We start from the raw sequence: 17,754 nt of genomic DNA on the forward strand, positions 1-17,754 counted from the left end.
TACAGTGACGCCTAATTCCTACTCAGCTTTTTACAGTGGCTTACAATATCTGAGTTTAGCGTTTGAAATTTTTGTCTACGTGTTTTTGACTACATTTTTTGCGGCTACTTTTGCTGTGATTTTTAGTGTTGTGTAAATCGCCTATGAACTTTTAAGGAAATATGGGGGCAGCTCTATAAATGTTTTAATTATTATAATAATTATTATTACTAAGGATTTCGAAATGGAGTTGTTTAAAGTTTAAACAAAGTTTGAAAATGTTTAGCAATTTCAAAAGAAAAAGCTTTAAAGTTTGAGCAAAGTTTTGAAAAGTTTAATTTTAATTCCTAGGCATCAACTTGTCACTGGGAATCTTCGTGTCATGTTATTCAACTTACCCTCACAATGACGGCCACTACCCGTAAATCCAGTTTTACAAGTACAGCCGTATGATCCTGGTAGATTGATACAGTTTGCGTCTTCATGGCAATTGTGTTCGCCAGTTGCACATTCATCAGTATCTGAATGAAAAAAATATTAAAGACTTTGATCGACCCGTACGGCATTATTCAGGTACATGTTATTACTCCAAAGATTAGCACTTTTACCCTTAAACTTGAACATTTCTTAATGCCTGTAATGATACGAATGGCAATAATTGACGACGAAATCAATCAAAATTGTGACACTACACATTTTTGGACGGCATCTTATAGCCATTCAATTCACCGCATAAAGTCACATGTGTGCCGTTATGTATAGCATCCATGTCTAGAGATCCTTCATGATTGTGCTTTGGACCAATCAAAGATCCTTTATAACGTATACCTATGTATGGTGTTTATGCATTACTGACCTGCACAATCGTATCCATTTCCCACGTAGCCATCTTCACACACACACGTGTAACTTCCGACAGTGTTGGTACAGATTGCGTCTCTGTGACACTCGTTTGGATAATCTTCCTGGCACTCGTCCACATCCTCACACGTCCTTCCGTCTCCGTCGTATCCATCGATACAAGTACACCTGTACGATCCGATAGTATTGGTACAGCAAGCCAGTGTGTCGTGGCAGTCGTCAAGACGCCGACTGCATTCATCGATATCTAAATAAAAGGGAAAATATCGGAGTTATTATAGGGATGTAAAAACAAGGTTAACTAAACGTTAACATTAGTTAATATTTTCCCAGACGATACCAGGCGTGAAATGCATGCTAGCATACATACATACGCCACTGTACTGCGATTGCTGATTTATATACTTTCATTTTTCCTGGATTATCAATTTATTCCGAGTACTTGCCTCTTATAGCTATACACAGCAAATGCTTCCTTTTACGGTCTTAGCCTCTAACAAATGGTCACTTTGCATTTTATTGCTATGCTTCATAAAAACAGGAGCACATGTGTAACGTTTCTAATGCAACAGGCATTTCAATGCAAAAAAGACTTCTAAACCATGTGAATCTTATGGTTATATTCAAGTATAACTTTACAGAGAGAATGAAGCAAAATGTATGTTTTAATTCATTAGGTGTTTTTGTGATTCTTTGGGATGGCAACTCCAAACCAGATATGAACTGAACATGCTCACATGTTTCATTATATATTGAGTTATGTATAAATTTGAACCTTTGCCACATGTTTGCAACTTCATTGAAAGTGTTATGATCAACATAATGAATAATATTCACCACAGATTAATTCTAAATCCAAGTGTATATCCCCAATCAGGAAAGTTCATTAAAATATGCAAATTAGGAATTGCCTGAAGTAAAAATGTTAAATGACTTTCAATAATCTCGTATCATAATATCTTTAATGTACAAAGCAATTCGTCAACTTTGGTCTAGTCAAGACAGATAAATATCCTTAATTAGGAAAGTTCATAACATTTGCAAATAAGGGATTGGCTAAAATAAATATATCTAATTAGGAAAATTTTTCAAATATGCAAATAAGTATTTGGCTGAAAAAAAATGCTTAATGACTTTCAAAAATATATGATCATAGTATCTGTTATAATGTACATAGCAAGTTTCATCAATTTTGGTCAAGTCAATTCAAATAAATATCCCTAATTTCAAAAGTTCATTAAATATGCAAATTAAGAGTTTGATGAAGTAAAAATGCGTAATGACTTTCAATAATGTTAAATCATAGTATCTTCAATACACATACCAAGTTTTGTCAATTTTGATCAAGTTATATCAGATATATATCCCTAATGAGGAAAGTTCATTAAATATGCAAATTATCCATTATCTTTTATGTCACCCCTTCATACCTTTCATAGCTGATATATCTTGATGTGATCATCATTTGTAGCGACTCTCATCAAATATATATCTGTTTTTTTCTAAAATCATTAATTATGCAAATGAGCAAAAAGTAAGCAAGCCACACCCACCAAAAACTAATCAGTTCTTGCCATTTGCATACTGAATCTATGTACCAGATTTGATTCTGATCTGATGAGCCGTTTTTGAGATATTGAGTACACAGACAGACAGACAGACAGACAGACAGACAGACAGACAGACAGACAGACGGACAGACAGACGGACAGACACACAGACACTGACACACAGACATCGCTGCGACATATGCTCACGTGTGTCAACACGTGAGCGAAAAACGACAGCACAGGAAGGAAATCTTGTATCTGGCGCCACTACAGGTGATATAATCTTACCTGCACACTGCCCTCTACGACCATTGCCTTCAAATCCTTCTTTACAAGTACACGTAAATGACCCTATAGTGTCTTCACAGATGGCGTTGGAATCACATGGTTGCTCCACCTCACACTCGTCGATGTCTGTGTAGTGAAGCAATTGTTATCAACTCTTTACAGGTTGCACGAGGCGCATTTGCTCAGGCAGTTAAAATTTTTATCTCAATACATTTGCTGAAGTGCATATTTTGACGATGTTGATTTTGTCAGAGCTTTCTATTTTACAAAGTTTTTCTTCAAGATCCAGGTCTGCTGGGAAAGAGAGGGCGCCCCAGCACTGGTGATGAACTAGAGAGCCGTTTGTTTAAAGCCCCAGTGCTGCTAACTTTCGATGGTTTTTTCATCATTTTTATTTTATAAATCTATAGCAACTTCTTATTCTACTCCCCAAAGAATGTTGAAACATCAACTATTTAGCTTGTCAACTTAGCGTCTATATGTGTAAAATACATGAATATTGTTTACATTTGAATTCTAGTCCGGACCTGAAGTCAGTTTTCAACAATAACAATGCAGATTACAACCATAGGGGCTGAGTTGACAAGCTTGATACTGTGTATATCAACATTCTTTGGGGAGAATTAGGAATTATGGTTCACATTCAAATAAAAATGGTGAAATTATCATCAAAAGTTAGCAGCACCGGGGCTTTAATACGGTACGACTTACGTGCAGTGGATAACAAGGAGAATATTCGGTAGTTTCTCGATCTCGTAAAACATTTTTGATTTGTAAATTATCAATTTGAAATCAAATGTTTGTAACAAGTAGCTGTACTGTGGTATTTAATACATTTGGCAAAGCTTTGAAATATGTTGTTAACGATGTTTACAATTACGCAAACTCCACCTTTTTACAAGGATACACATGTAAAATGCTGAAAAATAACTGTATCCTTGCACGACACAAAACTTTTGACAGTATAGTCGAGTTTGTTTATTTTCTAGTGAGTAATGTGGCCATTTTCCTGAGACTAAACTCTGATATTTACAATTATAATATAAAAGTACATTGAAGGCAAAAATATAGCAATCTGATTGGTTGGCGAGCTCTCTGTCAGAGAAAAATTCTGTTAAGTTTTACGCAAGATTTCCAATATATGCCCAAAGTGCATAATAGCTAGAAACCACTTAAGCGTCGGGTACCAGGTTTTGACCAGGTCTCTCCTCATGTGTACGCTTGATATGTACTCACTTTCGCAGTCTATTCCGTCTCCTCTGAAACCAGCATTACAGGAACAATTGTAACTCCCCTCTGTATTTGTACACGTTGCATGTTCATGGCATTCGTCAATACCTCTGTCACATTCATCAATGTCTGAAATATAGAGGAGTCAAAAAAGATTACAAGTCGTCCGTAGCTCTACCTTTATTTTGGTTTTGTCGGTTGATACCATGTTTCACGGACTGCACTCGCAATCTCAAAAAATATTATGTTTCAAGCTAGATGTTCTTTCCCAGTGTAAAAAAGTTATCATTCTGTTTACACAACGTGCTTGAGGGTCGAAATCTACTTGTGTGCGAGAGAGAGAGAGAGAGAGAGAGAGAGAGAGAGAGAGAGAGGCGAATTCTAAATAAGATAAAAACAAATTGTGGAGGATAGTTCAAAAAGGCAATTATCTTATTTTATGCGTGGATATTCACATAATTACGCTAACCATTTCATTAGCGAGAGTACATGGAACGCAGAGAGTGAAACGGGACAACACAATCAGTTCCACCGAAGAGGGTTGCATTCACTCACCAACACATGTTTTACCGTCTGGTTGCATCTTATAGCCACTGTAGCAGCTGCAGGTGTAACTCCCGATTGTATTTTCACATTCCTGGTTGCAAAAAGTCATGTTGTAAAAATCTCGCCCGGCCGCACATTCATCGAAGTCTGTACGGAAATAATAGACTTTCGATTAGATTTCCATGCAAAACTGACGCGAATAAGATATCTTCCTCGCATGTTTGAACATAATGATCGTGAATATGAAAGACATTATAAAGACTTCGAAGTCATTCATCAACAATGAGGTATTTTATAGTATTGTTGTGTTACTTTGAACATGGAAGTGGTATTATAATATATCAGCGTGTCAGCCAAGCTAGTGCGTCGTTCTGATTGGACCAGATCTTACGCCGGCTGTAGTAAAAACTGTTTTACCACTGCTAGAGGGGGCCCCTGAACTAGGAAAGAAGCTTATTGCTGAGACAAAGGGAATTTATATAGCAGGGGAAATTGGTATTAAAACTAGTTAAATGATTAATACATGGTTAGAGATACTCGTAAGAGCGAAGTAAACGTTCCCAATATTGTTCCTAGAACTTTGACAGTCGTATTAGAACATTTAGCTTGCAATATGCCATATATCATTCATATATCCATATAGCTGTTCGTGCTATATGTCCCCATCGACCTTGCTGTGCGTGCTTTAGAGAATGGCGACAAGATTACAGAGGGCTTGAACCCCAGTATCATAAATTTCATCATATACCTGCACATTTTATTCCGTCTCCTTCAAGGCCTTCTGGGCACTCTCCGCAAGTAAAGCCCTCCCCTGTATAACCAGTACCCGCTGCTTCATCAAAGCATAAGACATTGGGATAGCAAGGGTCATCTTGGCAACCGTCGTAGTCATCCTCGCAAAAATCCCCAGTCCAGCCGTTGAAACACTTGCACGGCACGACCTTTTTTATGCAAATCAATAAAGTTGATGTCAACTACTGAACCTTCATAACATTTATGAATGTTCAAGTAGGATCGATGGACTTAGCCCGAGTTTCAACCGTAAGAAACATATTAGCGTTGCTTCAATAATAATAAAGATACTGTGTGTACTACTACTATAGCAAGTTAACACTGTAAGATACAGAACATATGCCTATCCGGTTATTTCATTGAAAACAACCTATTTGTGCTTCAACTTGACAGCTCTTTAAAAGACAGCAGTTACGCCGGAAAATGGTGCTGCAGTTATTAGTTGTAGTAGTAATTAGTTGGCCGGTCGGTCCTGTACAAACTTATTGTTTTTTATCTGAATGTGCCAATGACCAAAACAATTATAGAGGACGACTTACTTTGAAATTGTCGTTCGTCACATCACTACCGTTTGTGCTTCCCATGAAGTCACACTCGCCGTCATTCATGCATTCACAAAGGCGAACTTCAACAACAAAAGTGGTCGACGCTCCCTTGTCGTCTGACGCAACGTAAGCCACTCTAACCTGGCCCTTGTCTCTGGGTTCCCATTCAAAGCGTCCGTAACCTGTACAGGGCTCGTCTGAATTTTAAAACGTCACAGCATGTGAATTAACAACTAGGTATTCAATATGCCTACGTAACTGCCTGGTTCTCCCTAAACTAGCTTACATATACGGGCATTTCGGTGGTACGTGGTGTTCAAAATCCAACGAGTTGCTTTAAAAATGTAATTTATTTGCGTTGAAGAGAAGTTACTGTTGCAATTTAGAACAGACAGCAGCGACAGTGACAATGATATGTTATAAGGGAGCTTTCATTTATTACCAGACTGCTGGGCCGAGGGAAATCACCAACAAGGGCAACGAGTAAAATTAAGGAACTCATCAGGCATACGAAATGTCTTAATCATTTTCTTTTCTAGTTAACTTTGCATGAAATTGCTTGATGAATTGCACTGTATATTATAGCAGAGACCTATGTACATGAATGATGGCGGAGAATGCAATACTAACCTTCGGCCGTGAGAATTGATCCATTGGGTACATCTTCCTGCAGACTGTATGTGACCTCGTCGTCATTGGGATCAGTTGCATAAACGCACTCCACGACATGCTGACCAACGGTAGCATTTATGACCGAGTTTGCGGTTATATTCGGTGGAAAGTTGGCTGTTGAAAGTATCAAACAATTAATTATGGTGATGATATATACAATCGTAAGTGAGGGTCACCTTGATAAAAAATAATCAGCTACCCTCTGTCACAGTAGCGAAAGCTGAGAGTGGCCTCCATACCAATGCATTCACAACCTGTGCAATAAACTGTTTATCACACCTACAGTATTATTCCACTATCGTTCTGAATGGCTGAGACTTGGCAAAAAAAGAGATTTTATAAACTTGAGTAGCCCGATGCCCAATGGATGTAGTGATGATGCCCGCCGGGATACATTTGAGTTCAGCGAGCATCATTTTGCGCATAAATTGACGTGCACGTTAACTAATAACTGAAGCTGAATTAGGCAACATACTTGTACAATGGGACAGTAAAGTACACAAGGCGAGCAAAAATTATTAACCAGCAATTTCAGGTGTGGTGATCGGGAAACAGATATGCTCGAGGTGGTGACGGTCTGCATATGACTGCAATACCAGATACACGCCTTCGGCTCGGACATCATCAATATTACCATCATAACCCATGGACAGGCAACGAATTGTGGTCATCTTTCCGTGCAATCGCATGATACCGAAAACATCCGAAAAGACACGAAGTCTGGTGATTGTACTATTCGTTGTGAGTAAAACAATAAAAGAGTGGCTTCCTGCCACTTCTTCTGTCTGATCTTTAAAACAAAATACATGGTGCAATTGATACAATAATGAAATACAGTAAATGCTGCCTTACCAAGATCATGAGCGTCCTCTTGAAAGTTTGTTGAAGTCGCAAGCGTTGCCTCCCCGATAGCCGCGTCACCCGTTGCAATGACATCATACATGCAGTCCCGGTGCGATCCACAAACCTCCCTGGCCAGCTCCTCGTATTCGTTGCTTTCAGTTTCATCGATGAATAGCGGCACAAACTCTAAGTCGTTGTAGTCGTCCCAAGATTCCCCATCTTCATATGTGAACAACGATTCATCTGAAGTAATGCGCCCTGAAATGTTCGAGCAATTGTTGCATTTTAAAGTTTCAGTTAATAAAAAGTATTTTTGTCGGATGGGGGAGGGGGTCAAAATAACCGTGGGGACGGGGGAAATAGTGAAGGAACATTATACAATATTTTCTAACCCAGTAAGTGTTAATTAGTAACAAAAATTTCATTTTTTTTTAAAACTTCATCTTTGTGTGAAATACAACACTTTTGCTGTCAATCATTGTCATCTTTGATATAGTAACTCTTAAAATCTTAGGAATGGCGGTACTGTGGTTCCGAAGACACGGGTAATCTTTCTATCATGGTGAGTTATGTCGGGCACGAATTCAATTTCAATTCTTAAATGAGCGTTGATCTGGTGAACGAACATGTTTAATGTGTCTTCATGCTTGGCAACATAACATTGGAAATACTATATCACATTCTTAAATGGTTGAGGAATAGTTTGATAGCTCAGTGGCAATTTTCAGCCATGCAATAAGACAACACTGACAAGATTTATCTTACATGTTTCACCGAATTGGAAGTAGTCACGTTCTGTGACAGGGTAAGCTAGGGTTCCGTCACGACGCAGGAAGTCATTGCTAGGATCGTCATCCCACACACCTAGAATGAAGGAGTGTTAAATCCATTTTCACATTGACCTTCGACTCAAATGTTTTCTTTACATCGTTATCTAGGGTATACCAGGCAGAGACAAGACTTCTGGCTTTGTGAATGACTTTACAGTTTGGGGCGCTTTTCGGCCAAGTAACCAGGAACATTTCTCATCTGATTCAAAGTAGTTACGCGCTGTGTGAATTTTTATATATCTGTAGGGTTGTCTTGAACCACCGTCAAGTAACGGAATAATTGGCGTGCATTTCATAATGACGTAGCGCTGTTTCATAGCAATCTCTCTGTCCTGGTGGATGTCAGTAGCCTAATGTGCAAAAAACATGAATCGGTTGATAATTTTTTCAGTTAAGGGCTGTGGTGTGCTGGTCTGTGAAGTAACATACGATATGTGTATACAGTTTTCAGAGAATCACAATAATGTCTGCCTGCCTGTCTGTCTGTCTGTCTGTCTGTCTGTCTGTCTGTCTGTCTGTCTGTCTGTCTGTCTGTCTGTCTGTCTGTCTGTCTGTCTGTCTGTCTGTCTGTCTGTCTGTATGTATGTATGTATGTATGTATGTATGTATGTATGTATGTATGTATGTATGTATGTATGTATGTATGTATGTATGTATGTATGTATGTATGTATGTATGTAACCTGAAAAAACCTTACCAAAGAGTCCCACAGTTTCTCCCTTGAAGCTATCCGTTGCACTGAATATGACATCAAGCATTCGTTCAACAACACCAACGGAGATAGATATCCCTGACGAAAACGCAGCTACAGTTCTATTACGTTCAACCGTACCGTTCACCACTTCAGGCTTTGATGACAATTTGAGGTCAGTGGCATTGTAGGCGATAGGATCTGTCATCATGAATATAGAGACAAATCAGCAATCGTAATGAATGATCGAACAAAGAACGAATCAAAGGGAAATTCCATTAGAATTTTAATTTATATATAACTTTAGCATATCGTTCGGATACTATCAATGAACAGATTGGTGTTTACTGTACCAGTTGTATATCAAGGAGACACGTAGAAAAGACAAACCTTCGGTAAGCAAATCCTTGTCAAAATATCTACCATCAAGAAGTATATAATAGTCTAATCTGTCTTCGGTTAATGTCATTTGGATCTGAAATCAAATAAATAGTAAACTAAAGGGGGTTTGCATGATCTTTGAACGTCCCTCTGCCGGCCAAAGTATGATCATTCAAAAAGAGACAATAGCCGCGTGGCACTTTTAGATTCTGGTTCGAAGTGAGCTAAATCCTAATAGTATGTATTTTAATTCTGTCCTCGGAGATGACACTCAAGTTTTCATTTCTGCGAAATGCAAAGTCGGGACCAACAACATGATTCGATGAAGACAATGGCAAGATACAATATTACTGAAACGCCCATATTTATTTTTACCCTAGTCATGTAAATTTTCATAACTCTGTTTTAACTAAAACATTTCGCAGATGAGCTCTGAAAAAATTCCAATGACTTTACAATGCGAATTAAAGGTATGCTGTCACCTGTTCCAATTTTGCCACAGTTACCATGGAAAGAGAAAATCTAACCAATCACAGATTTTAAGCGGATGACCGCTTTTTAAAAACAGCGCCCTCACATGGGCATTTTGAATACCAAGGAACGCCCCTTTTATTATTATAAACTTTATTTCGGACTTAAATGTCCATATAAATGTTGTGAAAGGTTATTACAGACTCTTTGAAAAATTAATTGTTCTCTTGCATATTGGTTGAAAAGAAAGACAATCAGTCAAACAAAAAGAAGCTTATTCCAAACCTTAACTATATCAGATTTAAAGTACAGTAAGTCACATATACGTACAATTGTATTACTACTGTTCAAAAGTCGCTGTCTCAAACCATAAATCTGCTTACGCATTTGAGCGTCAAAGTTACCATATAGCTTAGCTTTGACCATATATGGGCATATTTAGATTACAGGTGACTGTATACCATTAACTTTTTGGAAGCTTTAAAATATATGAACATTGACATGACCAAGTAATTTTGAACATCGGTTTTACAATAAGGTATGGTGATATGCCACAATTTATTATCTGTCATCGGGGGAAAATGTCAATGTATTGTAATGTATGATAATGTCCGAAATGATTGAAATACTTTAAGCCATGACAAAAATGTATATCGTGAGAAAAGGGCGTTCACTTATTGAAATACAGAAACGATCATACATATATTATTTTTTGTGTATAACTTCAGGTAAATTACACGCAAAATGGAGGTTAAGGTCACAATTTTTATTTTCGGATAGCTATACAGTATAAAATAACGTTATATAGCAAGGCTATGCACAGTAAAAAAGATTACCGTTGTTGAGGTCCTCTGTTCAGCTGCAAATGCTGTGAATATCGTCGCGTCCGCCAATTCTTCCCCGCCGTTTACTTGTGCTCTTCCTGTGCGTCCTTGCAACTGGAAGAATTCTTCTGTCACGTTGACTAGGGTGTATTCGCCATGGCCATTGAAAGTGTACTTTGCGCCATCTAACGTCACGAGGTGAGGGTCCCCGTATGTCCAACCTAACATAATTGGGGAAATCATCAGACATCTTACAAACATCGTCACTGCATGTCAGAGGAATCAAAGATAAACAAAGGAATGAATATTACCTGTTTTAGGTGGTATGTAGCCAGCACATTTACCAGCTGGTCTTTTTTCTTCGTATTTTTCGCAGAAAGAACTGTCTCCAGATAACTCACAACATAAATACCTCGGAGTTACGTCATTCTCTGTAGATGTACAAGTTGCAAGTTATAATTAAGTTGACCGTCTTCTCAGGAACGTAGACTTAAAATGAAAAATTCTCTTAACTACCGCATGCACTACCGTTGTCTTACATACATACATACATACATACATACATACATACATACATACATACATACATACATACATACATATATACATACATGCATGCATGCATGCATGCATGCATGCATGCATGCATGCATACATACATACATACATACATACATACATACATACATACATACATACATACATACATACATACATACATACATACATACACACACACACACACACACACACACACATACATACATACATACATACATACATACATACATACATACATACATACATACATGCATGCATGCATACAGACAGACAGACAGACAGACAGACAGACAGACAGACAGACAGACATAGATACATAGATAGATAGATAGATAGATAGATACATACATACATACATACGTATATGTATATATATATATATTATATTATATATATATATATAATATATATATATATATATATATATATATATATATATTTGCTACCGTCGTGTGTGATATTTACATATAGTTTTATAATGTGCCATCCGTCCTTATTTATAACAGAATGGTGCCAGGTATTTTAAGCAGATAAATATCTATTTATACTGCCGAAATTACTATCACTGACAAGACGCCAATAAAATATGCGAAGGGGATTGGAGCGCATATTGCATAATATATTATTCTGCATCTTTGATTATTACCTATCCAATCACAGTAGGCATCCCAGTCAAATCGAGACCACCTTCCATACGTTGTCAAAAACTGATGCCGTTCGATGAAACTACTGGCCCACGTTGTGCCGTATCCTTCGATCAACGAGTGGTCTGACCTGTAGCAGCATCGCTGTCCCGCTCCATGTTGGTTTGGAAAGGCTGTCTGCAGGCACAGAGCCGTGTCTGAAAGGCACATCGGCAGTCAAGAGTAATACATACATACCAAAGTGATTCAGTAAACTTAATATCGTGGTGTCCGACAGTTTGTAAAGTTGGTAAGCACACGATTTCAGCTTACCAGGCAGGGATCATGATTATCCAAGTCGCAATCGGGGAAATTCTAAAGAGCTGGGGTAGGTGTATTCTGATCAGACTGAAAGACATTCTATCCTCGTTACGACATTTTTTATGAATATTTTTCACATTGTCACCCAACATCATGCTTAACAGCATAGTTCGACGCAAAACCCTGCGAGATTTATTTCATCTATAAAACTGATGCAATATCAAATTCGTTTATATATACATGTACTTCCTTTATATATTATATATACATACTATTATATATACAGTAGACTACGCCTCGGGGACAGATATTCGAACTCTCACACTTTTACAATGTTCTTTTGGTCAACCACTTGTGGGGTGCTCATTTTGAAACTTATGTAAATAAAGTTTCACCAGCTTTAATACTTTTGTGAAATAGGACATTGTATTTTTGCTACGGAGTTAACACAGGGATGGCGGCCATTCGATTAATGTTGGGTAATTTATTTCTCTAGTAGCAATATTTGCACGGTAGGCCCAATTTTTATTCTTGATTTCGAAAAGGAATCGTTGAAAGTTTGCTTGATGAAAATTTAAGCGAAAGTTTACGTCTTTCATTTTTGAGGCGAGAAGAACTAGCTTAACCACGCTATCATTTCAATGAAACTTAAATAACTGGAGATAAGTTTTGTTTGCGGCAGTGACATTGATTCTGCAGAAGATGGTACCTTTCCATTCAACCGGGTCATCTGTCTTGCCAGGGCATCTGTTATGTCGATGCATCTCCTGCAAACATAGGTTAGCAGTTTCGTCTTCTTTGAAGCACTGCTACTTTGCATCACTGCGCGTTTAAAATTGAAAAGCGATATGCTAATTAGGCCACAATTGTGGGGATATTATAATTATGTAGGCCTACTCTAACCCACCTTCGAGACCATTGATCTGTTCGGCTAACTCGCTGTTGATATTACAGTAATCGGGAATCAATGGAGACACATCACTGTTTGCACCGTTCGCTCTTCCGAATGAGTTGTCACTCTTTCCTTGATTAAAGGCACAGGGACACAATGCCAGTCCATCACTCCAGTCGTCAGGATTCGGTTGTTGGTTGTACCAATTCAGACATGCTTGTTTGACATTGTAAGTTGTCTCGTCGTTATTTTCTACGCGGAATATCCATCTTCCCTGGAGATTCGTATTCCCCGTGTATTGATCCGGCCTGTAGCGTTCTTCTGGAGGGGTGGAGTCGTCGTGAACATTGTAAAGTTCTTCTTCTACGCCTCGGCCGCCATTGTAACCGATGATGGCATTATCGGTGCGAGTCTGGTAAGGCCATAACATTTCGTCTTCCTTGAAATTAGCAAGAACGAATCCATACCTCCCATCTGTTGCGAGGACTCCTTGGAAAGTGTTTGGCTGAAATAGTCACACAATTATGGTCAATTTATTTCAGGTTAATTAATAATTTCCAAGATAGGATTCAGTGGCCATATACATAATAGTGCAACATTATAACTAATTCACGTTGACTAAAGGATGCTTCCCCAAAACTTCCTCCTCTTAGTGCATTGATACCCAATATCAAAGACTTCTCTTGTTGTCTTAAACGGACATTCTACAAAAACTGAACCAGTAATTCTGACTTGGTTAGTGAAAATAGATTTACCGTGTTTTTGGTGTGTTTAACTGTAAAGCAAGGCACGTTCTCCCACGTGACTATTACCACCCAGTTTGCTGTGAATTCTGAGAAATCTTGTTCAGGGTCGTCGTACTGTGTGCGAATTCTTTCGTTGACAGAATCCACGATAGCTTGCTTTTCTGGTGATAATGTGCCCATCACACCATCGTACACCTTAAAGATGTAAATAAATCATTATGAAATTACTTTATTGGATACAAAATTCATTTTCATTTCCGTTACTGCATTGTTTAGCCAATATCTATGTTGTAACCCAGGCACGCGTCACTGAACAATACAAAAAAGACATGACTTTGATAACTTGGCACAGGATTTTTCACACAGTAAAGTGAAGCAATGTAAAAGTAATCAGCAAAGTCTTTCCTTGTTTGTTTTGTATGAAAACCACTCCTAAATAATGTTATGAGAGACTAGATTAATATCAAAGGCGATGTGGTCGAACAATTAATTTGTAACTTCTTGTGTTAATTATTGCAGTGTTTCTATACCTACTGTTGCTTTATGTGGCACTAACGAACCAGAGTAGCTATGCTGGAACAAAGAGCAGTTTGTTGTCTGTTGAGCAGATTTTGTTGGAAAGATTCTTTCGAAAATAAGCTCACCGTTCGATTGCTGCTACAAAACAAATCTAACAGTTTAAAATCTCGGACGTCGGTATACACATGAAGAGCGGGACTCAGACAGTCCTGGTGAAGCACTCGTGCAGGTTTCGGAATGTGAACATTGAGGATTGAACCATGGTAAAGATTAGACAAGATTCATAAACTGACCTGATAGTAGACTTCTCCAGCGTCTACTTCGTTCAGATCAACATCATCCCAAAATATTGCTGCCATGGGAACGTCCCTGCTCGTGGAGAAGCCTTCTGGATATGGGTAAGGGTATGCATACTTGTCGTCATTTTCATAGTTGAAAACAAACAAACCATTGTCTGTGAACTATTAGAACATAAAACGTAGAACTACCATGAGAACATTACAAAATTAAATCCAGGCCAGACCAAGAGGGCATGGCTCAAGAACTGATATACTAAATTAGGGCTTATTTAAGCTTGAATATCTCGCATAAGCAATTATTCTGACTCATGGAGTCTTTCAAGTATTGGAAAAAGTCGGTCAAGGTGATATGTAAATGTAACTGGCTTGGCCATCAGACCCTGAACATAAAAGCATCATCGAAGAAGGAGAAAAACCCCAAAATTTTCTCTTGAAAAGAAGAAGAGTAATGACATTAAAGTAATTCAACCATCAAATAAATGATCAAATTGAAATTCTGGCCAGAATTATTACACTGAAAGGTATACGTCTGTAAATCAACATTTTGAAAGAAAGATGATAAAGGATATCTCCGTTTTCAGGATACTCAAATTTTCATAATATCTCTTTTATTTTTGTTTCGGCTGCTTCTGTGGACTCGCTTTGGCACATGAGCAGTAAATGACGATTTTCATCTTCTTTTATGAAAATTAAAATCCCACTTTTCCTTTGTAGAGTTAAGAGAGGTTTTAGTTGCCATTTTGAATTTCAATTTCAAATATTGGTAAATTTCACGCAATTTGTTTATCTGATTCAATAGGTTGCACAACGATCCCATTTTCATTCTCAATTGTGAAAGCGAATAATGTACTATTACTCGATGAACGTTTGAGCAAAAGCTTCTGGTTCAAGACACGTACTGTCTCAATGTTGTAATTATGATAGATATATTAATGAACTACTGGAATGGAACTCTCTATACTTACATACAAGCTGTAATAAAATTCTCCCCAGAATGGAAATCCAGCTGGTGGACGTAGAGTTGTTGATATAACATCATTCCATCCGAATCGGAAGTCATGGGTCTCCCTCAATCTTGTATCTCCATTTTCATCACCGTACGCAAACAGTATTATTTCTATAAGAGCAGAAGACAGCAAGAGCATCAGAAAACAGATGATCATAAAGTCAGATGTTAATATTCTATTACTTACATTTAAAGAAGGGACACCGATAAAATGGCTTTAGCACGCCCATAGATGTACTTTCTCCCACTTATCTAGCACCACACAAAAAGAGAAAACAGCTTAAGTCCCTCCTACAGCAGTGAATAGCTTATTATTGATATTATTTTAGATACTTAAAAGTCGCCGCAGTCCATACTTTTGGTCACTTTCTACTATTGTCCATCACTTGTATGCAGAAAAGAGGAAAATTTCCAAATTTTCGAAATACAAAAATATGGACTATGTTTGAAGGACATTCATTCTAACATACACGTATCTATTCTGACTTCCCTTCATGCAAACTGAAATTTTTGGGAGCATTACGTATGAAGTGTTGGTAATTGTAAAATGTTGATGCCCTAAGTTCTTTTCGCACCAATGTTGTTCCTTAAAATTAATGGTATAAGGTAACCTTTGATTGTTTTATTCCAAGGGGTGTTTACCTTTACATGTGACTCCATTGCCTTCATATCCATCAAGACAAGTGCATTCGTAACTCCCAGGAACATTGTTACAATCTGCATATTCGCTGCATTGATGCGAGCCGTCATTGCATTCGTCGATTTCTGCAAATGAAACATGGGTAGAAGAGTACAGAAAAGGATCGGAGCGATCATTGACTTGTCAGGGAGAATTTGAAAGAGAACTCCAACTTCAAGGTAGTACTCGGAATTGAAAGATAAATATCTGCCCAACTGTCCGTGAAAAACCTTTAAATCTTTCCCTTTCGACACCAAGAATTAAAACCAGGGCAGCGTAAAAATGTGGTGCTTGAGAAACAAATTATCCAATATTTACCGACAATTGAAAATATCCCTGTGTTAACTCTATGGGTGAAAAATACAGGTTCGATTTCACAAATATAAGCTGGTGAAAAATTAAGTCCGAGTATATGTCCTCGAGGCGCATTCTACCTTATTACACGTCCAACTCGTCATGTATTTCCTCTGTTTTTGCTCTTAGTTTGTTGTTCACCTCCCGAAACCTTTAAAATGCCCGGTGTTCAACTAGTCATCATAGCCCGTGTATTTTGAGATGTTCACTGCATTTGTTTTTTCAGTCCAGATAAGAATTTACTGCATAAACTCTCCCACTTTGGCATTCATAGTAACATTTTGAATTGGTTCTACTTATATCTTAGTAATAGAGTGCAGCGTGTGGTACTTAATGGGCACTTCTCCTCATGGAGTAAAGTAACTTCTGGTGTACCTCAAGGGTCTCAGTTAGGTCCGCTTCTATTTGTTCTCTATGTTAATGATATTAGTTCTTCAGTTTCAAGTTTCATGTCATTGTATGCAGACGACTCAAAATTGTATAGGCAAATTTCTAACAACTCGGACTGCAGTTCTCTCCAACAAGACCTTAACCAAATTGAGAGATGGTGCACGACATGGAAACTAAAACTGAATTTTAAAAAATGTATGGTTATTTCCTTTACGAACAAGAAAACTCACATTATGTATGATTATAGTATTAATGGTGACAATTTATGCAGAGTAACCTTGTGTTCTTCTCACCCAAAATCTAAACTACTCTGCGCACATTAATACATTTACTGTAAAAGCTTTCAAGCAGCTGTATCTCATTCACCGTCTCGAAAGAGTTCAGTGTAAATTTCTCAAATACTGATAAAACTGGCATAACCTACTCATCTGGCTACTACAACCAACCCTGTACCTTCTTCAAAATCCCATCTCTACAAGACCGTAGGAGTTTTATGGATGCCACCTTCTTTTACAAATGTATGTTCTCTTTTTATAACAGCTCCGAAATTCTAGAGCGTATCTGTCTGCATGTGCCTTCTCGCACTCTGCGCTCAAAACAACATTTTGAACCTAATGTATCAAGAGTCATTGCTCATTCCTCAGCATTTTTACAGAGAACTATGAAAAATTTGAATAGTATTTTAAACAATGAGACTTTTGATATTTTTAATTGTAACTATGGGCAATTTCGCAGATTTTTATTTAATAATGGTGACTCTTTTTAGATCTGTATTTTTTACCGATGATTGTTTTTTTTAACTGTGTTGTTACTGTCTTTGTTTCATTGTTGTGCTCTTTGTTAGTTTCTTTTTCTTTTGCT

General features: G+C 37.7%; 1 protein-coding gene across 1 annotated transcript in view; it reads right to left on the reverse strand.

The window, feature by feature from the left end:
• Positions 1–333: 333 nt before the first annotated feature.
• Positions 334–17,754, reverse strand: part of LOC139117643 (mucin-like protein) — a 54,761-nt gene continuing 37,340 nt past the window's right edge. The window contains exons 13-32 of the mRNA XM_070680884.1: positions 16,113–16,235; positions 15,430–15,581; positions 14,459–14,626; positions 13,656–13,841; positions 12,916–13,405; positions 11,711–11,905; positions 10,815–10,934; positions 10,516–10,724; positions 9,218–9,302; positions 8,834–9,028; positions 8,072–8,170; positions 7,316–7,564; positions 6,422–6,577; positions 5,786–5,988; positions 5,203–5,395; positions 4,464–4,601; positions 3,915–4,037; positions 2,679–2,804; positions 836–1,087; positions 334–500 (exon numbers count right to left, since the gene is read on the reverse strand). Of these exons, the coding sequence (XP_070536985.1) occupies positions 334–500; positions 836–1,087; positions 2,679–2,804; positions 3,915–4,037; positions 4,464–4,601; positions 5,203–5,395; positions 5,786–5,988; positions 6,422–6,577; positions 7,316–7,564; positions 8,072–8,170; positions 8,834–9,028; positions 9,218–9,302; positions 10,516–10,724; positions 10,815–10,934; positions 11,711–11,905; positions 12,916–13,405; positions 13,656–13,841; positions 14,459–14,626; positions 15,430–15,581; positions 16,113–16,235 (3,629 nt within the window). The remainder of the gene's footprint in view (positions 501–835; positions 1,088–2,678; positions 2,805–3,914; positions 4,038–4,463; positions 4,602–5,202; positions 5,396–5,785; positions 5,989–6,421; positions 6,578–7,315; positions 7,565–8,071; positions 8,171–8,833; positions 9,029–9,217; positions 9,303–10,515; positions 10,725–10,814; positions 10,935–11,710; positions 11,906–12,915; positions 13,406–13,655; positions 13,842–14,458; positions 14,627–15,429; positions 15,582–16,112; positions 16,236–17,754) is intronic.

The sequence above is a fragment of the Ptychodera flava genome, chromosome 18 (assembly GCF_041260155.1).
Source record: "Ptychodera flava strain L36383 chromosome 18, AS_Pfla_20210202, whole genome shotgun sequence".
Lineage (NCBI taxonomy): Eukaryota > Metazoa > Hemichordata > Enteropneusta > Ptychoderidae > Ptychodera > Ptychodera flava.